The 20986-nt window shown below is 41.3% G+C and overlaps 2 protein-coding genes across 3 annotated transcripts; both read left to right on the forward strand.

The window, feature by feature from the left end:
- Positions 1 to 729: 729 nt before the first annotated feature.
- LOC116314944 (zinc fingers and homeoboxes protein 1) lies at positions 730 to 15772 on the forward strand. Its single transcript, XM_031733096.2, has 8 exons — positions 730 to 1388; positions 3822 to 4146; positions 4260 to 4723; positions 5047 to 5250; positions 5568 to 5780; positions 6468 to 6632; positions 6788 to 8011; positions 10644 to 15772. Exons 2-8 carry the CDS (start codon positions 3936 to 3938, stop codon positions 10923 to 10925), a joined length of 2763 nt encoding a protein of 920 aa, XP_031588956.1. The 5' UTR covers positions 730 to 1388; positions 3822 to 3935; the 3' UTR covers positions 10926 to 15772.
- An 81-nt stretch (positions 15773 to 15853) lies between these two features.
- LOC116314965 (fucolectin-5-like) lies at positions 15854 to 18882 on the forward strand. 2 transcript variants are annotated; one of them, XM_039619813.1, is made up of 5 exons: positions 15854 to 16356; positions 16574 to 16597; positions 16835 to 17135; positions 17927 to 18075; positions 18254 to 18882. In XM_039619813.1, the coding sequence occupies exons 1-5, from the start codon at positions 16323 to 16325 to the stop codon at positions 18598 to 18600; spliced, it is 855 nt and encodes a 284-aa protein (XP_039475747.1). In that variant the 5' UTR covers positions 15854 to 16322; the 3' UTR covers positions 18601 to 18882. The 2 variants fall into 2 exon arrangements, with proteins under 2 accessions (XP_039475747.1, XP_039475748.1); XM_039619814.1 differs by having other exon boundaries at positions 16847 to 17135.
- The last annotated feature ends 2104 nt before the right edge of the window (positions 18883 to 20986 follow it).

Below are 20986 nucleotides of genomic sequence, written 5' to 3' on the forward strand. Positions count from 1 at the left end.
ACAAGTTGTGGTTGACTGTTCGAAAGCCAATCAGGTTTAGAAAGTTTTACAAGTTGTTATCAGCGACTGTGGAAGGGACTACACAAACAAACTTATCTGATTTTATATGTAGATAATACTTTTAACAACCATGGTTACAAATAGGAAAACCGGAGAGATTAAATAATTGCATTATGGGAAATGAGGATCCAGGATTTTTTTTAAACGAGACCCCATTTTAGGCCTTTATGCCTCCACAGATGCTCATAACCTGTCTCCTAACAACCTGTGACTTTATTATGGCACATTAACTCAATGAAGTGCAATTAAAATGATCCACACACTGATTTTTGTTGTGTAATGCCAGTGATAACTAACTGATAACAAAAAGCGAAGTAAATGCATCCTTTAGTGTTTATCCAGTTATACCGCGCTTCCTTGTATGACTTATCAGTTGTATTATACTCTGGCACATTCTGGTTATTGTTTATAGCCAAAAGGAGGCGACAACCTCATTTCATTTTAAATATATCACGGCAGCTTAAAAAGCTCTTTACATTATAACCTTTTTATTTTTTTCAAAAGTGAAAATAATCACGAGAAAAGCCTGAACAGCAACTGTACACAGTATCGCGTGTGTTGAAAGGAAAGTCTGCATTGTCAGTGTTGTCCTTAAGTAGCTTCTCATCGTGCCCTGACAGGTCATGTAAGGACATTTTGGCACGCAGCCGGATCGGGGAAATGATGAGTTTACGGCCCGCCGCACACGCTGTTTGAAACGCAGTTACTCTCTAAGGATAACACGGCTAAAACAAGCTCACACCGAGTCCACTGTAGTGCTGTAATATTGGGCATTTTTTAGCCTAAAATTTCTCCCCAAAATTTTTAAGAGCACAGAGAGAGAGTCGCCGAGGAATGACGTCAGGACGTATTACATTGAATGATGACGCCGTTTGATCATTAAAAAAATCTGCCGTTAAAAAAAAATCAGAGAATTGGGTCAGCAAACAGCACGGCCACGGTATGAATGTAACTCCCGTGCGTTCGGTGGTTCAACTTTGACAAAGAAGCCCCCCCTTTGGCGTGAAGTAACCTGCTCCGACGAGGAGAGAGGGAGATGTCCGGTGTTTTCCAGCATCTGCCAACGACAGCCGTAGCCGTTAGACCGGTCCGTCTGTCTGTCTGCCTCCCTCGGCTGGGTTTGGGAAGACCCGCTTGCCCGGATAACGTTAACGCTGCTGCGGTCCCGGGCCAGGCGCGGGTCTGAGCGGTTAGCCGGGGGGAAAGCAGAGACGCCGACAGATACCACCAGAGAGGAGCTGAGAGCTGCTCTGCTGAGACCCAGGAAATCACTCCTCGCCTTGTCTCGACAGCCTGGTAGCAACACAGTGCACATTTCAGTAGTTCCAGTAAGTTTACCGCCAGACGTGATCAATAATTATGACTGGCCCGGCTAACACTGGCTAGTTGGCCCATTTTTTTGTACGTGTCGGATGCCTTAGAGCCGAAGTAACCTTATTTTGTTTAATAATTTGTAGCTTGAACGTGGCATTAATAATTATAACGAATGAGCTAGCTCACACCTCCACATTATTGAGTTGCTAACAGTTGATGCAAATGAGCGCATGATGGCAGAGCAGTGTAGCATGCCGTCCACACCTCTGTGTAATCTGTTAGGGTGACTTTACCAGCAACAAGTCAGGAGAAGTTGGCCCAAAGCGTGTGCAGAGGCGTGTAAGAGGGAATTGTTTGCTTATTTGCTGTAGCACTTGTGTCACAGTCAACGACCTGGCATCCATAAGCTGTTAAGTTAAACTCTTAATTCGCAAAGACACGTGTAAAGTGAATTCAAATATTAGTTTTGAGCAGGAAATCTGTGCCTTAGAGCAAGATGTAAATAATGAAATAGATTTTGATATTATCCCCCTACTATAATTGCTGGAATATATCCTGATCTGATAAATTAAAATCATTTTAGAGGTCTTTTTAAACCCCTTGCCAAACTTATAGTCTCCACAACTACAACACGTATTCTGAAGGCCTCAAAGGGCTCTTTAGACCTTGACAGGATGACACCACACACTTCAAGATCACAGATGTCAAAGTTTAAATAAACAGAACTCAACCGTCACTCCCTAAGAAGGTTGTTATCACTGGCACCTAATCTCAAACACCTGACTCTAATTTTATGGATCTCCTTTGTTTATCTAAATGTAAATTTACTGTCATTTATTTGAATATCTTCTTCAGCTGGATTTACTGTTTCAAAGCAGATGCAGTCTCTGCTTGTTCAGATTTTTTCACGTGACTGCATATGAAGATGCGGCCCCTTTTTAAGTCCTGTATAATTATTTCTTGTTACCTTCTGTGCCCAATGTGTTATGTGTAATACCTGTTATTAATAGCCTAATAATAACCTGTTAATAACATGTGTTCATACACGGTAACTATAATCAAAGTCCTTTTAGAGGCAAGTCTGAACCACTAGGCAGCCATCTCATAATGCTTTTGACATTGCTTATTTGCACAGGTACTTTAAAGCACTGTCTGAATTATGCTTGTTTTCAACGGTCAAATACACCACATGTATCAAATCACTGATCAAATCTGATAAAAAATGCTTAAAATTTTGCTGAATTTGCCTTAAAATGAGATTTTGTTTTTAACAGTCTTCTCACTCCTTGAAGTTATGCTTGTACCACCATGTTTGCTGTTGCAGTATCTCTCTTTTAATGTCTCTGGTATAAATTCACAAGTGTCTGTGATGACTTTAGGAGGCAGAGAACTCAGCTGATCAAGTTTTAGTTTCGCCTCACAATTTCATGCAGTTACATCATCATCTGAAGGACTGTGCAGTTCATAGTCTGTGCAGTGCACTATGTAAAAATATAGCTTAATTGGCCTAGTTGTCTCACTGTTATAACATCATCATTAAGTCACATCACACATCGAGTAATTAAAGACACATATTACAGTAAACTGATGAATGAACATGATGCATAACTTCATTCAAGATGAAAAAGACATCACCTCATGGGGACTTCATATGCAACATAGGGTGGAACAAACTGTGTTAATTAATGATTTGTTTGGGTGATTGTTTAACCTTAAATAGTGACTGCTGCCTGCCAGCATGATTCCATAGTAATGCTCTAAACTGAAACTGGTAACAGTATCAAAGGGTTAACCCCACTGTCATTGACACCTTTACTGCTAGTTAAGTGGTAAAAGCCTTAAAGATGAAGTGAAAGTCTTATGTGGGTTTTATGAATCATATCCTGAAGGTAGTAATTGTACAAAGCTGGTGCAGCAGTTGTAGCTCCAGTTCATAGATGTCTCCTAAATGCATGACATTTAGGCAATCATTAAGCTTCTGTTCTTAAAATAGCACACTCGCCGAATGTGACAGACTGTGGTGTTGCAGCTTTCCCAAGGATTGCCCGTCCAAACTGAGGGACTGAAGTCATTTGTTAACGACACCAAAGACAAAGAATAAAAGAAACAATAAATAAAAATATGTCCAATCATTTTGTAAGAACAAGTTGGAGTTTTGAGCCTTCCTTTAATTGCGCGTCGTAATTAAGCAAACCTGCATTCACTCAGGTTAAATAGCCTGGGCTTACTTGTAATGCCCTTCCCTACTTCCCTTTTTAAAACACTCAATTCAGTAACAAATACACAGCGACTTGTTTTTATTAGCTGAAAACTGAACTCCTGTCCCACACACAGTTTCTTAACTTTGGCTGCAAAGGAAAGATTTGATAACAACAATAGGAACGCTTAAGCAACAGTGGGCAGATTATTTGAATAATTGTTTTGTCTGTGTCTGTGTTTTTCAACAGAAATACAGAATTCAAGGACTCTAAAGTGGGAGCACGTTTGCCTGCGATATGTGAGTCTCGGCAGTTCTGCCACACATCTAGTTTTGCCGGAGAAGTAAAAAGTTTGGTTTGACAATGTCGAGCCGCCGGAAATCCACCACACCTTGCATGGTGGTGCCCTCTGATGTGGTTGAGCAGGAGGAGGTGGAGGAGAAAACAGAAAGAACGAAGGAGGAAGACGCTGGGGAGGAGGAGGAGGGAAAGGTGAAGGAGGGAACGGAGGAGGGGCTTACTGCAGAGGAGCTGGGGCATGCTGTAGTTGTTGTCCCTGTTCCACCAGATTCGGGTAAGACACTTTCTTGGACTCATTCTCAACCTGACAAACCTGAAATATACTTAGTATACACAGATGTGCTGTAAATAATGAATGCTGCATTATTGTTACTGTTTATACTACAGATGAACCTGGTGTATCTACTGTAGACAACAGAGAGGCCGTCGGTCCGTCACTGAAAAGCAGCACTACAAATCCTCCTGAGGATCTGAGCAGCGATCAGCCCACCCACGAGCAACAGTGTGACACCCCTGAGGAGGGGGGAGCAGACCCCGCGGCAGTTGCTGCCATCTCTCTCAGCAAGACCCCGATCATGAGGATGAAGACCAAATCTGAACCCAAGAGAATCGCTGTGTCCCTGAAATCGGCAGACGAGGCGGCGGAGGCTTTTGGAGGAGGTGGCGAGGGAGAGTTGGGAGGGGAGCAGGAACCCATCGAAGCTCCTCTGGGGCCGATGACGCCTGTGGAGATGCTCATGCACGACTCCATGAAGCTCGGGGGAGGTGGCTTGCTGGTCACCCCGCAGTTAGAACAGCAGAGGAAGTCATCCATTTTAAATCCCACAGTCCTGCCTGCTGGTCTGGCACAGGTAGAGACACTATATAATGTCAAGTGTTTTACAGCTGTACGAATTCCAATTTTACCAGTGTCTGTGAGCAATTAATGCATGTGGCGAGACCCAGCAGCGGTCTGTACCTAAAACCTGCTGCTAGCTTTTGAACAAAGGGTTGCTGTAATGTTAAATATCAACAGCATAATAGCAGCCCTTCAGCTGATAAATATTCATTGTCTCGTTCAGGAACACTTCAGCTGGTCAGAAGCCTGCCAAATACAGCTTGGACACCATCTCTCCTTTAGCCACTCTGCATGGACGACATTTCTCATTTCCATCCCTCTCTGTCTTTGTTCCAGGTGCTCTCTGCCTTCCAGGCCCAGCAAAACACAGCAGCAGCTCAGCCCCAGCTGCTGATTCCCCTCAGCAGCATCCCCTCCTACAGTGCCACTATGGACACCAACCCTCTGCTGGGCACCACATATAAGAAGTTCCCTTACCCCTCCATGGCTGAGATCAGCAGCCTGGCAGCACAGACACAGTTCACAGAGGAACAGATCAAGGTACATGAAGTAGATTACCTCTGCTCATAAAGGTTTCTTGATTTCTTAGGTCTTACTTTGAATTTTTTTCACACATTTAAGTAAATAGGGCTCAAATCTGATATATTAGTGATTCACCAGTATGGAATTCAGAGGCTCATTACTGATTATTACTTGTTTATTATGGCCATCAGCTTTTTTTATGTAGTATTACTTGTTGTATTACAAGTGTAAAGGTACCTCAATTGGAATTCCCATTTTTCATCTACAAACGGACTGTTTTAAAGTATACTTTGAAACAAAATATTAGAGTCAGATGTACTCGATCTGTGTCGCAGGTGTGGTTCTCAGCTCAGAGGCTGAAGCACGGTGTCAGCTGGACTCCAGAAGAAGTGGAAGAGGCCAGGAGGAAGCAGTTTAATGGCACGGTGCACACTGTGCCTCAGACCATCACTGTCATACCTGCTCACCAGCTGTCGGCTGCTAACGGCCTGCAGTCCATCCTTCAGACCTGCCAGATAGTGGGCCAGCCTGGCCTCGTGTTCACACAGGTAGGTAAGGAAAAAACACGTGTTACATTTGACCCAGCCTTAACCTGCTTTGGGCTTCTCAGCTTTTCACCTTGTCTCAGATATAATGAACTAGTCGGAATGAGTAGTAATGTAATGCAAAGAAAGGAGTAATCAATTACAAATCCATCTAAGAAGGTGTGTGCATATGAATAGCTTTCCTGTTGATATCACAGTGACAATTTGAAAATGAGCACATCACTTTAACTGTTTGAAAAACCAATTCCATAAAAGCTGGCTTCGATTGCATTCTGAATTCCAGTAATACTAAATTAGCCACTCAGAAACAACAGTACTGATGGACACACAGACTTCCCTCGTGCTTTTACACCCAATGTTGACATTGCGTTGCATCTCTGGAACCGAGCCTCTTATACCAAATGAATGCAGAACAAATAGGTGAATTCTTACTCTCACTTTGGTGTGTGAGAACTGAATTCTTTCTGAGTGAGCTGGATGTTCTGACCTCTGTTGATTTTGGTCTTTAGCCAGACATGAGAGGAGATGGGAATTGGAGTCTTGCCAAAAAAGCCACTAACACAAGTACATGAAAACATTACAGCGGTTAAACACTTAAAAACCACTTTTGTTTTATAAACATGTTTTCCCTTTAAATAAAACATCACATCTCTGTCCCTTATTATTATTATTTTTTCTGCTGCTATGTAGGTTGGCCCAGGAGGCAACCTTCCAGTGACCAGTCCCATCACCCTGACAGTGGCAGGGTTGCCTAGCCAGTCCCAGAGCTCCAGCAGAGTTTCCTGCCAGCCCACCCTGACAAACAGTGAGCTGAAGCGGGCTACCACTATCCAGCCTCCCTCTCTTTCACCACAGGTGTGGAAAGCACTTACAGCTCAGTGCTACCAACAAGAACGTTGAATGGCTTTATAATCAGTACACAAAAATGACCTCATGGTGTTTCTTTCAGCTAGAACTGTGTTGAGGGAAAAAATGTGATTAAAATGTAACCTTTTCCTTCTGTCTCTAAGGAGAACTCAGCCCTCAGTGTTGACACATTCAGCATGCGACCTAAGAAATCCAAAGAGCAGCTGGCGGAGCTGAAAGCCAGCTACCTGAAGAACCACTTTGTCACAGATGCTGAAATTGCCCGATTGATGAAACTTACCAACCTGACGAAAGGGGAGATTAAAAAGTGGTTCAGTGACACCAGGTACAACCAGCGCAACTCCAAGAACAGCCACGTCATTGTGTTTCACGACGGAGGTGGTAGAAGTGGCGGCACATGTAGCAGCGCTGCTAACACCACCATTGTTATCGACTCCAGCGACGAGACCCCGACATCACCCCATCCTCCACGTACACCTCCCGTGAAGGAGAAGGAGACCCGGCCCAAAACGTGGAACCCATTCCCGGACTTTACCCTGCAGAAGTTTAAGGAGAAGACCCCGGAGCAGCTGGTGGTGCTGGAGGAGAGTTTCGAGAAGAACACCACACCTTCAGATGAAGAGCTGAGCCGTTTGAGGACGGAGACTAAACTGACGCGGAGGGAAATTGACGCCTGGTTCACTGAGAGACGAAAAATGCCATCCGTCAGCACCTCATCTCCAGATTCCTCTGAAGGAGGAAAAATAGAAACAGATGGAGCAAAAGCAGGAGAAGGGGGAGGAACAGGAGGAATGGCCTCTTCTTCGCCTCCTGCCTCTTCATCTCGAAAAGGTAGTCAAACTCCTCCTGGGAATCGCACCAAGCAGTTGCCCAGCAGCAACAAGAAGGACATTAAAGACAAGAGTAAAAAGACTCCGGAGCAGCTCCATATTCTGAAAAGTGCCTTTGTTCGGACCCAGTGGCCCACACCAGAGGAGTACGATCAGCTGGCAGAGGAAAGCGGCCTTCCTCGCTCCTACATTGTCAGCTGGTTCGGGGACTCTCGGTATTCCTGGAAGAACGGAAACCTGAAATGGTTCTTTCAATACCAAAGTGGCAACATCGAAGGACCAAACAGCGGCGGTGGGAGTAAACTGGGAAGCGGCAGTCGGAAAAGACGTGGACGAAATCGTGGGTGGGGACGATCCCGAACCAGGAAGCAGCCAAGAAGGTCCACCTCTTTAAGTTCAGATGTCGACAAGCCAACCCCATCAAAGAAGTTCAAGACTGGGAAGGAGATCCTGAAGGAGTACTACTTGAAGCACCACTTCCTCAATGAGCAAGATCTGGACGAGCTTGTCACCAAGACCAACATGAGCTATGAACAGGTAAGTCTTCTCCTAGGACCACCTTTCCTCTTAGGTGAGGAAAGTAAAATAATAATAATAATAATAATGATAGTAACTGCAGAATTGAACAATATTTTTTCTTTAAAATCCTTCCTATTTATTTTAGCTCATCCAGCCAAATGGACTGATGAGTTTATGCAATGGTGAGGCATCTGTCCATCCGTCCTTCATAGTGCAATTCACAAGAATTACAAATATTGGTCAGATTTTAGAGAAGCTTGCACAGTGATCACTTAAAAGGTGTTCACCTAAATTCTGCTCAGTGTCAGGGTTCTATTTATAGTTTTATAGGCATGTTTTCCAAGAATCGCTACTCCACCTAGGGCAGGGGTGTCCAACTCCAGGCCTCAAGGGCTGGTGTCCTGCAGGTTTTAGATGTGTTCTTGATCCAACACAGCTGGTTTAAATGGCTAAATTACCTCCTCATCATGTCTTGTAGTTCTCCAGAGGCCTGGTAATGAACTAATCATTTGATTCAGGTGTGTTGACCCAGAGTGATATCTAAAACCTCCAGGACACTGGCTCTTGAGGCCTGGAGTTGGACTCCCCTGCCCTAGGTGGAGTAGCGATTCTTGGGAAAAGTGCCTATAAAACTATGAATATGATTGTTTGTGTGCATTCTTGTGAATTTTAATTATCTTTAGTTTTTGCAATATAGTTAGTATAGTAACAGGAAAACTTGTAACCTCCTTTTTGTTTGTTTGTGAAGGTTCTCAGTCATCCAGGTCATTGTAGTCTAAAGAGCTTGGAAAGAAAAGCTTCTTTAGTTCTTTAGAACTGAAGACGCTTCTCGGATGAGAGGTGAAATGACTTCAAGCAACTTAAAAAAGTCCAGACGCTTTTCTTTTCAAGCTCCTTAGACTCCTTTCTGTTCTTCATTCATTACAGTAGCCCAGGGTGGGTGGACGGTGTCCCTGCAGGTTTTAGATCTCACCTTGTCAACACACCTGGTTACCAGGCCTCTGGAGAACATCAGGATGATGAGGAGCTAAGCATTTAAATCAGCTGTGTTGGTTCAAGGACACATTAAAACATTCAGGGGTTTCGGTGCCCACCCCTGCAGTAGCCTGTGGACTGTGTTGGATTATGAGCTTGATAAGCTTCTGTATTATTGACATTCTGGTTTTAAATACTTTGTTTTTACCTAAAAAAAATCCATTATGAGATGATTTGGTATACAATGTTTATCGCGGTAGTTACGTTTTAACAATAACCTGGTATAAGTGAAATCCGTGAAGTAGCCAATTTAATTCTTTTACAGTTATTATAGATGTTTTAAGGCTGTAAAACCCATCACTACACACTTCATACAGGCATGAACATTTTTACACTTTTCTCTCTTGTTTAAACACTCTCAAACTTCAAACCTTTGTAGAAAAGTAAGTCCAGTATTATAGAATGAAACCAAAGGCACCCGCGGTTGCCTTTGGCGGTGCTAAACCTTTCATCGGCATTGTTGTGTTTGTTTGGGAGAAAACTTACAAACATACAGTACAGCACTTCAGAGTCAAACTGCTAGCAATGAAAGATTTGTGGAAATTTGACAAGCTGAATGCATTATGTACTGTACAGGAGACATGGCATGGAGGAGATTGATTGACAATGGGCTACAGCCAATCAGGACGGGGAACACAATGCGCTGTAAAAAAAAACAAAAGCATGCAAAATTGCACAAAGAAAATCCGCAAAACAGTGAGGCTGCGGAAGGTGAACCGCGTTATAGCGAGGGACCGCAGTATACTGTATAGACAAAATACTGGGCCACCTACATAGAACATCTAAAGGAGCTGCTCAGTTATGGAAATCAGTGCAATGAAGCTCCCAGTCGACACTGGGATGCTGATGTTAATGTCAAAGGAGGTTTGGATCTCTGCAGTTACTGAGTCAGCAGAGCGCTCTGTAACTTTCCGTGGTCTGTCACTTCACGGCGGAGTGTCTGTGGTTCCTAAACACTTCCACTTTGCTATATTACCACTTACCACTGATTGTGAAACACTCTATCTAGAAATATCTGGAAATGTTTTCAGTGACGAGATCCCATTACAGCACCACGCTTATATTCAGTGAGCTCTGAAGAACAACCCGTTCTTTCACAAATGTTTATAAAGGCCCTCTGCAATGCTAGTTGCTTGATATTGTACATCTGCTGCAATGGCACTGAAAAAACCTGAATTCAAAGATTAAGAGATGTGGCCCAATAATGTATATTTAGTCAAAAGATAATGAGTTAAAGTACTTTTGCCTGCTCTCTTATTTCTCCATGGGTCACCGCAATGAATGAGTCCACTTTATTTGACACAGATTTGGTATTTGGCACAGATTTTTCACCACATGCCTTTCTTGAGGCAAACCTTCCATTTATCCTGGCTTGGGACCAGCACTATGCTAACTTGTGACCCCCTGAGGCTAGGGTTGTGTCTCTGTGCCACTAGTTAAAAGATAATCAGGATTGTTCCAGAAAACTTACTAAGGGTTACATGGACCTAACTGGTCTTCATGTCATTAACACTCACTAGTAAAGTCACTATAAAGTGAAAGTATTGTCAACCACCTCAAAGTTGAGAAATAACCTTCTGAGGTCATGACCTCCTCTTTCTCTGTTTGTTGAAAGGTGAGGGAGTGGTTCGCCGAGGTTCAGCGACGTTTGGACGTGGGGTTAGATCCTTTCCTGGAACCGAGCGCACGGAGGACTGATGGAGACGAAGGAACACAGGAGGATGAAGAGGAGACGCAGGGAGAGTCAATGGCCACCGACGAGCAGACAGGTGCAGGGCAGGGAGATGAAGAAGATGATGAGGAGGACGAGGAGGAGGATGGTGATGACACAGACGACAGTGAGGTTTGGGAGCCGTCACGCAGCGTCAAGAAATCTTTGTCCGTTTCTGAAGACTAGCAATTGTGGGGAAGCAGGGTGAAGCTGAACTGAATGTTACAAGAAATACTGTTTGGAATCGACGCTGGACGGCAGTTAGCTAGACCAAGTGTTTTTATCCACTGATTTGCATGTGTAGTTCTCCACATTCATTTGCTTTTCAAGCTGTTTCTGAGTCACGTCTACGTGACACTAACACACGGACTATTAGCTTTAGCTCAATCTCTCACTGTAACTAAGATGAAAACAAGAATCCGACCCCACACAGTGGCACATGAAACTTTGATAACGATTATAAAGCAGCACCTACATAATGTTTTATCAAGAGGAATGGCGTGAAACACAATCTTCAAGCTGAGCTGAGGATGACAACTGTCAATGAGATAGGTATCCAAAATATGTTGCATCCACTAAACCCTTTTTTTTAAAGAAAGCAAACTGTTTTAAGTGACAGATTTTGCTCCTTGCTAATTTGCACTCCTTGCCTGTTTAAATGAAGCTACTAAGCTGCCCCCATTCACACACTGACGCTACTTTTTTTCTGAAAGCAGTGTTTGAGAAGTTGTGAGCAAGGGCCTGAATTCAAACTTCAATTTGTAATTCTATGAATGCCCAGCCTCCTCTGAGCAGTTGTACTTAAAAAGGTGCTTGAAAATGTATCGCAGCTAGATGTCACTGCTGAGCAGTGTATCCAGTGAAACCAGCACATGACTGTGGGATTTCATTTTACCTGTTTTTTAGCACCTGTGAAGAGCTGATCAAGAGAATCAGCAGGTTATTCGAGCTGACATGAATTTGATGATCTGTGTGAAATGATATGAGAAAAAAGTACCTTAATGCTGAATGGATGCCAAGGCCAGGCATTAAATAACACAGGATGTCTATTCAAGTCTTCCCTTTATACTTGCTCATTGTTTCATTACTCTTATAGATTTTTAACATAACATCTACAGGTCGGATGGGAAAGAATGCGTTTAATATGCACTGCTTTCACCTTTTGATAAAACACCTCCCGTGACCTGTTCTGACCTTTTTAAAGGGGCTTGTGTAGATCATGAGTATGAGAGAGTTTATGTGAAGTTGAATGTGGTGTCTTCTGGGCAGTGAGCTACAAAGGCACTATTTGTGCACTAAATAAGGGCCACTGGGAGATGGACCTCTGGTTCCAGTGAAATAACTATACAGACGCAAAAACTTTGCTGCAGTGTTTTACTAGTGGAGACCCTGTGATGATTTGAGGCAGAGTTTCCCTAAAACCGTGCAAATAAAAGCAAGCTCTCACCTTAGCAAGACTGCAGTTAGCACCAAATCAATGATATGAGGCCTGTGAATCATGATGGGTCTGACTCGTACTTTAGAAAACAAAACAAAAACAGTTAGGCAGCATTTCAAATAACAATCTGACTCCTTTCTGCACTGAAGAGAAAAACCTGAAGCACCTAAAGTAAACTTTAAAAATCAATGCACTTTGTCCACTTGTGTTCATAGTGGACTAAATACTGATTAGGCACCTTAATCTCATTTAATTCCATGAAATGGAAGACCAAATCTGTTTTGTACGACTACAAACTGAACCAGTGTTTTGCCTTTTTTTTATTTGTACTAACCTGTAATGTTACCAGTTTAATCCCTTTTTTAATAATATATGTGTTTCCTAGTTGGATGTTTATATGGCTGAAAATAATAGAACAATCACCCATCATTTTGTTTCACTAAATTGCACAATTTGAGCCCAATTTTTCAAGATTTCTTGGTGTGAAAATGCATTTGCATTATTTGTCTTGTAATCCTGCTTTAAATCAAGGGAACTGTTTCCCATGTCTCCCTCTTGTTCCTACACGCCCCTTCCCGCTGCTTTACCCCTCTCCTCCTGTGCTCTTTTGTCAAATAAGTGACTAATACATGATGTGCTCTTCCCAAGGCGTAAACATTAGCGGTGTCGCATTGTCTCTCTGTCTCGGTAAATTGTCTGCAGCGTAAGCAGGCACAGAGGCAAGGGGACTCTGTCAAAAGACTGAAAAACGCTTCGGAAAACTAAAAGACATTCTTGGATAAAGTTGCTTTCTCTCATCGGAGGAATCGTTGTGATGAAGACGTGGCACAGCTTTCCCTCTGCGGCGAGAAGACTACCAAATAAAGCTCCACTCTCTGTTTTCTTGACTCTTTACAAACTCTTTGCGAACTGTCCCGACTGCTGTTCCTCACTGACAGGAGAGAGAGACTGATGAAGCTTTGCAGGTTAACCTTTGTGCCTACCTGGCTCGTCGCTTGTTTTGAACAGAATTTCACCAACTCTCAACTTTGCAAATCAGTAAACTTAAGGAAAGCTTGTTCAAACTAATGATGATGCATGACCGAGCTCTGCTTTCTGCTGGCGCTGTTAGATGCCTAGCTACACTGAAGCTAACATTGGTAACTTCAGTTCTAAGTCCTTAAACAGACACCTCGAAGTTCTGAATTTTGATAGTGTTTGGAAGGTATCCCCGGGCACTTGTCGCACTAGAAGACACTTCGGTTAGATTAGCCAACGTCTTTAGCTTTAATCCAGCTGAAAACTTTTATCTGTTTGGTCATCATGTGACGAGTGCCTGGTCATGAAAATAACAGAGTCACTGTTTTAAAGAATACTTTTGTCTAATACTGCATGCAATAACCAAGACAAACAACATTTGTACATATTTGGGGTTGGTATACTTGGCACAGTAGAAGCCTCATCCTGGTTAAACTGAAAATGTAGCTTAAAAATGCGATTCGAGGACCTGTTTTCTTTTGAAAATGTTGCTCAAATCATTGGAATATTTGCTAAGTTTGAGCTACTTTTAGTTTAGAGGGGCTTATTTTAATGACCTATTTCTATTTTGCACAACATTTTTTTTTTTTTAAACCCCCAAGTGCAGCCATTTTGTGCTCTTTTCTAAGCATTTATTATCTCATATGCTAATGTCTACACATGGTACAAAATGGCGGTCAGCACTCGGTTTGGTCTACAGGTTAGGCTTCATGCTGCCCCCAGGTATCCAGCCCACAGTCTTTTACAGTGTGCTGTTTCATTATTATAGTCAATCTGTTTTGAATGGTTTTTATATGTTTCTATCTATGAAAACTGTCATTGCAACTCTATCCAGTCAACAGTGGACTTCCTGTTAGCAAGACAGGCTCAATATGTACAATAGATTAGTGTTTTTAATTAGAATCACTTTTAGAGTTCACTGTGCACAAGTGGCTTTTTGGTACTTTGTTTGCAAAAATGTAGAATCATAACTCCAGAGAAAAGACATGCAGTTAGCTGGATTAATGTTTGAATGAACCTGAACCTTTTTTTGTGCTTGCTAATAGTGTGTTCATATTTGAGGCGCTAATTAGAACACAACTGATGAGCCAGTATTTTTTTCTTTTAGACATTGAAAATATGAAAATAAACATTCTCTGAACATACATAGTTATTAATAAGTCCTTATTATGATAAAATGACAGTGCAGATTATAAACATGGGAAGTTGAGAGTGCCCTCTTACTGCAGCCACCTTCGCTTACTTTGGCAGTATACTTTGGGTCATTAATACATTTGCATTGTGAAGATCTGTCCATTCAGTTTTACAGCATTTGGGTGAATCTAAGGCCCTGTACACTTTAAAATTCATTCTGCTACTTCTGTCAGCAGTCACATCATCAATAAACATTAGTGATGCGGTCCCATTAGCAGCTGTTCATGCAAATATCATTCTACTGCCTCTACCATGTTTGACAGATACTCTTCCCGTCATTCTGGTGCAAACTAATCTTGGCTTCATCTGTCCAAAGATCTTTTCTGGTAAAGTCTAATCTGGCCTTACTGTTCTTGAGTGTTCTGTACAGCATATAAATACACAAATGTGTAGCTTATGTCGAGGTTGCCGTGTCTTTTCACTGAGTTGATGATTTTATATCCAGCATTCATCACGTATCCCAGTTAACCTTGTGCTGTAGAGCTAAAAGCTAACGTTGTGATCTGAGTAGTTTACCTGCGGTCCTATTACGCTCATATGTCATATCTGTACCTGCTGTACTTCTGCTATAGTCCTCACTTGTTTTCTGTATTTAAAGGTAGTTAGCTGAATGTTTCTTACAGCAATCCAGATGTTTTCACTCTACAGCTGCCAGCTTTTTGGTTTTAGAAAATACACCTTGTCAGAATTGAAAATAACTGTTGACATGAATTGATTTTTTTTCTAATCTCACTGTAAAGTTTTTACCTTCTGTTGTCTGATCAGATTTTTCCTTCATATCGGTGCAGTTTGCTTTGGATCCCAAATGTTCTCCTCTCCATCAGAACTCTGTGTACCTTCAGATCTGTTTGTGCTGATTCATGACAGTGACTGGATGTAATTAGTTACAGTTGTTTCTCCACAGACACAGATAATGCAGGACGAACACATGTACGCTCCACTTTAATCAGTGGTTTGAAGCCATTTCAATATATCGCTCCTAAATTTAATTGCGGTACCAACTCCTATAGCTGTAAATAATCTCCTGATACGCTTTGACTGGAGAAGATTCTCTGAATAAAACTGACCTACTGAGGCTTTTACGAATCAGTGTTATTCTGCGTCTGTGGAACCAACATTTCCACTAACTTAAAGTTTCTGTGATGACCTTTGATTAATCCCGGTGTGTGATTGTTTCTCCAGTGTTGCTGTAGAAGGCTGAAAATACTCTCTGTGGTCCCTGCACTCCTCAGCTTGTAGCTAGCAGCTGTGAGACATGAAATGTGTGCAATGTTAATTTAAAATCCCAGCTGTTATTGAGGCTCTGGCTTGATAGGTTGATTTAGAAAAGATTTATATTTTATACTTGTTTGAGGACAAAACCCAATAAATTTGGATCAAAGGATGTGAACGCGTGAGAAGCATTTTGCTTTAAATAATGAAACATGAAGTTTCAGGACGTTTAAATTCAGATGTTGTCCAGAAAGTCTGGCATAGTGTCCTGTTAAAAATGGAAACATATATTCTTGTTTCCCTTCACAATGATCCACCTGTGGAAATGTCACTGAAAACCTATTCACACAGCCTCCACAGGAGAAGTAAATTTCCTGCTATGCTAAAGTATTTGCATGTGGAGCTACTTGGATGCACACACAATGTTGGTTGAATATGGTGATCATAACAATCATGGTATGTTCACATCTGCAAATCAGATGTAAAAGTCTGGGGATGCTTTGCCTACTGAACATAACAGCCTCACTCTCAGTGTAAACAGGTAAAATGTGTATTTTCATGTTGGCAGCTATGAGGGAAGTGACAGAAATACAAATCCAGCTGTGACTCAGAGAGGGGATCATATCAACATCAGTGTGACTACAGAAAACTCCAGAGTGAGGGTAGAAGTCTTTTCTTTCTCTTATTAGAGGACACATTTGTGCAAAGAGTCTAAAGTAAAGATGCTGTGGAGTCTGTTGTTCATCACTTTGATTGGTAAGTGGATCATTTAATGTTCCTGCCTGGCACAGTGATGTTTCCAAAGTCATTTCATTTAGTTTAAAGAGGATTTGACTTTAGTAAAGCCAGTTTAATTTCTGCCTGAGTATTGAAGGATGGTTTACATTCTGTGCTTTCTGCTGTATTACCAAACAACAATATCAGAGCTGGCAGTAATTCACTCATTCTTACATCGTTCTCTGAAACTTCACAGGAAGATCAACTCAACAGGATCAAGGTAAGAGTGCATTTCTAATCAGTTTCTTATAGTTGTATGATATAAAATATGATGGTATCGTAGAAATAAGTAACCTTTTTTATAAGCATGATTCTGTGCAATTGCGTTTGTGTTTGTGTTTGTAGAATAAAAATATTTGCCACAAAAGTGTTTGGGAGTGGAAAGGAGATAACAACACTTGCCTCAGTCTGAAGTATTATTACCACTGACATTGTTTTTTTTTACCTTTACTTTCAGTTACATCATCAGGATGTAGTCCAGGCTGGGAAACTATCAAACTGGATGACAAAGTGGCATTTCAGTCTTCAGTCTACACAGACAATGGTGTCAACTACACCGCTGACAGAGCTTTGGACGGAAATAATACGAGATGTTCTAACACTTTACCCACTGAGCCCATCAGCTGGTGGACAGTTGACTTATTGGGTCTATATGAAATTTCCTGCATCACCATTTATAACAAATATGAATCAAATTTTGATCTAAGAGGGGCTCGGATCCTCATCGGGAACTCATCTGAGAGAAATTTCACCACTGAGTAATACCTTCATCTTACTTTGAATCATTCTGTTCTCAGTCAGGCTCCAGCATGTCCATAATAGCCGAAAACAAAATATTGGAGGTTTTTCTGGTTCTAAAACACTTTGATTATAATGCTTGTAGTGACATTTGTATCTCACAGTGACTGTAGAGAAACCTCTGTGGCTTGATTTTGCTGATTGAATGTAAATGATAAATGTCACAGCTGATTCCTGCTGGATGTGCTGAATCGTAACAAAAAGTGTCCTTTGATCATCTCAGAGTCTTATCAGGGTTTGGTGTAAATACTACAATAAAATATAGGTGTGGAGATGCTGAGAGGCTGATGTACTACAAGTTAGAAAACACCTGCAAACAAGCAAAGCAAAAGCAAATGAGGAAAATATTTTCAACATTTTATATCACATTCAAAGTAAGAAAAGAAGAACTGAATAGAGAAAATGTTAAACAGAAAATTCAGCCCAACACTTAAATGTCTTTAAACCCAGTAATACAGTAACACAGATAACCCTGTATCAGTTCTATCAAATGAAATAGGAGGTCTAATATGATGTGATGTGGTTTGGAGTAATAATCGAGTATATGTGTAAAATCTTTATTTATTCTCATTTTCCTTTGTTGGTTATTTGTAGGTGTTTTCCTTCTTTCTAAAATGTTCTCAGACAGCAGCTCACATTTATTATCCAGCTGTTCGACTGTCTCCACTGTTTACAGCATGATTTAATCAAACAGAGCCAGAAACACAACTCTTTCTGTACATCTGTCCAAACTTTTGTCTTTTTTTTACAGGTGTGCAACAATCAACACAAAGACTAGTGGAGAAAATAATACATTTAACTGTGAAAATGGAACAAAGTGGGGGCGTTACGTAACTGTGTACAAAGACACACCAGGGTTTGTAATTCTGTGTGAGGTGACGATGAAAGGCAGAAAAAAAGGTACAATAAAACATTCTTACCCACTAAGTTAACTGGTCAGTCAGTAGAGTCAATATAAATGTGTAAATGTTGACAGTAAGAATTATGTGCTTGAATTAACACAGCATGTTAGACACTCAGAAACACTGTTTGGTTTGATGCTTCTAAGTTTCATGTTTTTGATGTTTTTCCTTTTTAGAGCCATTTAAACTGATTAAAGAGAACAAGACATGGGCAGACGCCCTGTACCACTGCAGAGAGGAACACATGGATCTGGTTTCCATCCTTGATGAAGAGACCCAGGGCTGGGTTGGGTTGGAGGCTCAGAAGGCTGACACTCCCTTTGTCTGGCTGGGCCTTCAATACATCTGTGGGTTCGGATTCTGGATCTGGGTCAACGATCAGTGTGTATTTTTTGATCAGTGGGCTCCAGATGAGACAAGAACAGCAGTCTGTAGCATGAGTGCTGCCATGAATACAAGTGGGAACAATTCATGGTACAAGAAGTCTGTTTATAATAAATATAATTTCATCTGTGCAGTGTAAGAAGATCCATGGATTGGTTTTGTTTATTCAGTTAGACAGGTGTCAGTAGTGCCTTGTTGGGTTGTTGGAAACTTTCCTCTAATAAATCAAAGGTGATGGGTTCAGGCTCAGTGTAGCAGGAAGATAAACAGTGGTGAAATAAAAAAAACACATCATTCTGTGGTATAATAACACAATTTTATGTTTTGTTTGTAATCTAATTAAATGCAGTTTATAAATAGAAGTTAATAGCAATTTGTTCGCTTGGCAGTTGAAGTGATTTGCTTATGTATGTCTCATGAAAACGTGCTGTGAAACAAATAAAATAAAAAAACTCACAGAAACCTTTATTAATTCATAATTTGTATAGTTTTACCTGAATTGCATTTAATGAACATGTTATTATTTTGAACTCAAAGGAGAGGTCAGAGGTCAAATATGATACTTCAGATCTTTCTATGGTACTTTCTGCACAGAAGCAAGTGTTTCTTATCTGTACTCGGTCATCTCTTTAGCTGGGAGGACACTCTGGATATGCACATTTGTGTTTTGTGTCAAGCTGATATGTGTTTATACACAATATTGCCAAAAGTTTTCACTCAACCAAATCTTTGATTTCTGGTGTTCTAATCACCTCCATAATCAGAGAAAGGAACTCTTCATGCTTCGGCATACCAAGACATTTTGGACAATTTCACGCTCCCATCTTTCTGGAAACAGTTTGGGGATGGTCCCTTCCTGTTCCAATATGACAAAAGCTAAATAAAGACATGGATGACATGGAATTAGATGAACTAGAGGATAAATGAGAGCAGAGACTGTGAGCCTGGCCTCCTGATGTGTACGAGGCCTCCTTGTCCAACATTCCAACATCAGTGTCTGACTCGCTGAAAGAATGACCAGAAATTCCCGTAAACACACCTTGTGGAAAGCCTTCCCAAAAGAGTTGAAGCTGGTATAGCTGAAGGGTGGGCCAACATCATATTAAACAATATAGTGTGTCTGGAATACATTCGATCGTGGGCCGTTTACATGGTCATGGTTTCTTGATGTTTAAAAATGTTTAATTTATGAAAATGTTCAAAAAAGATTTTTTTAAAAAAGGTGAAACCATAAGACCAAAATCCTCCTAAAGCACTCCTCTAAAATCTTGCCAGATAACACAACGAGCTATATGAGCGATGAATTTACAAAACACATGCCTGAGATGTCCAAAGAAAAAGAAGTTCAAATTCAAAACTGTACCTCAGTTCTGTACCTGCTATTTTAGATGAATGCCTATCATGAATTATAATGTGCAGGCCAAACAACAATGTTGCAAAATGTAGTGCAACATGTAGTGTAACACTTTTGTTGCACGACAAAAACGTTGCACAAATGTTGCACGAGACTTGTGGACTTTTAATACCATAGAAGTGGAGACATGTACTTCTCTGGCAGTGACTGACTGAGCAGCATCCTCTAACAGCTTCATGCTGTGTAGTAAAGTTGTTCCTCTCTGCAGTGGTTTTGTGACAGTGCTGCTCTTGATACTGAAGATTCTCTGGAGAAGCAGAAAGTCTACAAGTTCAGAGGTGACCTGGCTGTGAGACAAGGAAACTATCAGGTACTGTCATTCATTCAAATTAGTCTTTGCTCTCTTACACCAAACACTTCCTCAAATAGTATCCAGCTTAGGCTCAGCTAGTATTTGTATTCTTGACAAACCTATACAGCTGATGCAAACTAACAATGATGCAATAGTAAAAAGTCTTCATTCATGCCCGTCAGTTTACAGCAGCTGCCTGCAGTGGATCGCTGACAACAACCTAACCATTAGACGAGATATAATGGAGGGGATGGCCCGATGCTGCACCAGACTGGGACAGAGAGACGGAGCGCTGGAGTTGGCCCAGTTACTGGTAATTCTTTACCTGACTGGGTTTTCCATGAGGAACAGAGTGAATACTGTCAGTCATCATGTGACCATCCTGTGACTTTTTATCAACTTTTTTAATTTATCTGCATTCAATATACTATGATATCTAACAGCGAATTACACAATACACACCAGCCAGTCAATACTAATTTATTACAAAATCTCCTGATAAATAGAATTAGTGTTACAGAAATATTATGGATATGTTGAGGGGTTTTGTTCGCCATATTTAAAGCTTACATGATCTATTTCATCTGAGATATCTGTGAATCAACAGATGAGCAGGTGGATAGAGAGACCGAGGAGGCATCAGAGCTCAGCGAGGACAGAGTCTGGCTCAAAGCTTGGACTTGTTTCATCAGGACGAGGTGCAGCATGTGACTGTAACCCTGTGTATTTACATTCTGTATGTTCAAGCAAACAGTGAACAAAAACATGAATCATCTTCCCAGAAGCAGAAGAAAAACTATGTCATTGATAGAGCAACGG

Source organism: Oreochromis aureus, linkage group 11 (assembly GCF_013358895.1).
Source record: "Oreochromis aureus strain Israel breed Guangdong linkage group 11, ZZ_aureus, whole genome shotgun sequence".
NCBI lineage: Eukaryota > Metazoa > Chordata > Actinopteri > Cichliformes > Cichlidae > Oreochromis > Oreochromis aureus.

Excerpts from the sequence above, each read along its gene's own strand:
- LOC116314944 (XM_031733096.2), top strand. The coding sequence starts at position 3,936 with ATGTCGAGCCGCCGGAAATCCACCACACCTTGCATGGTGGTGCCCTCT. Across the intron at positions 4,147-4,259 it reads CCCTGTTCCACCAGATTCGG|ATGAACCTGGTGTATCTACT; the intron begins GTAAGACACTTT and ends TTTATACTACAG. Across the intron at positions 5,781-6,467 it reads CTGGCCTCGTGTTCACACAG|GTTGGCCCAGGAGGCAACCT; the intron begins GTAGGTAAGGAA and ends GCTGCTATGTAG.
- LOC116314965 (XM_039619813.1), top strand. The coding sequence starts at position 16,323 with ATGCTGTGGAGTCTGTTGTTCATCACTTTGATTG. Across the intron at positions 16,598-16,834 it reads ATCAACTCAACAGGATCAAG|TTACATCATCAGGATGTAGT; the intron begins GTAAGAGTGCAT and ends CTTTACTTTCAG. Across the intron at positions 18,076-18,253 it reads GATGAAAGGCAGAAAAAAAG|AGCCATTTAAACTGATTAAA; the intron begins GTACAATAAAAC and ends TTTCCTTTTTAG.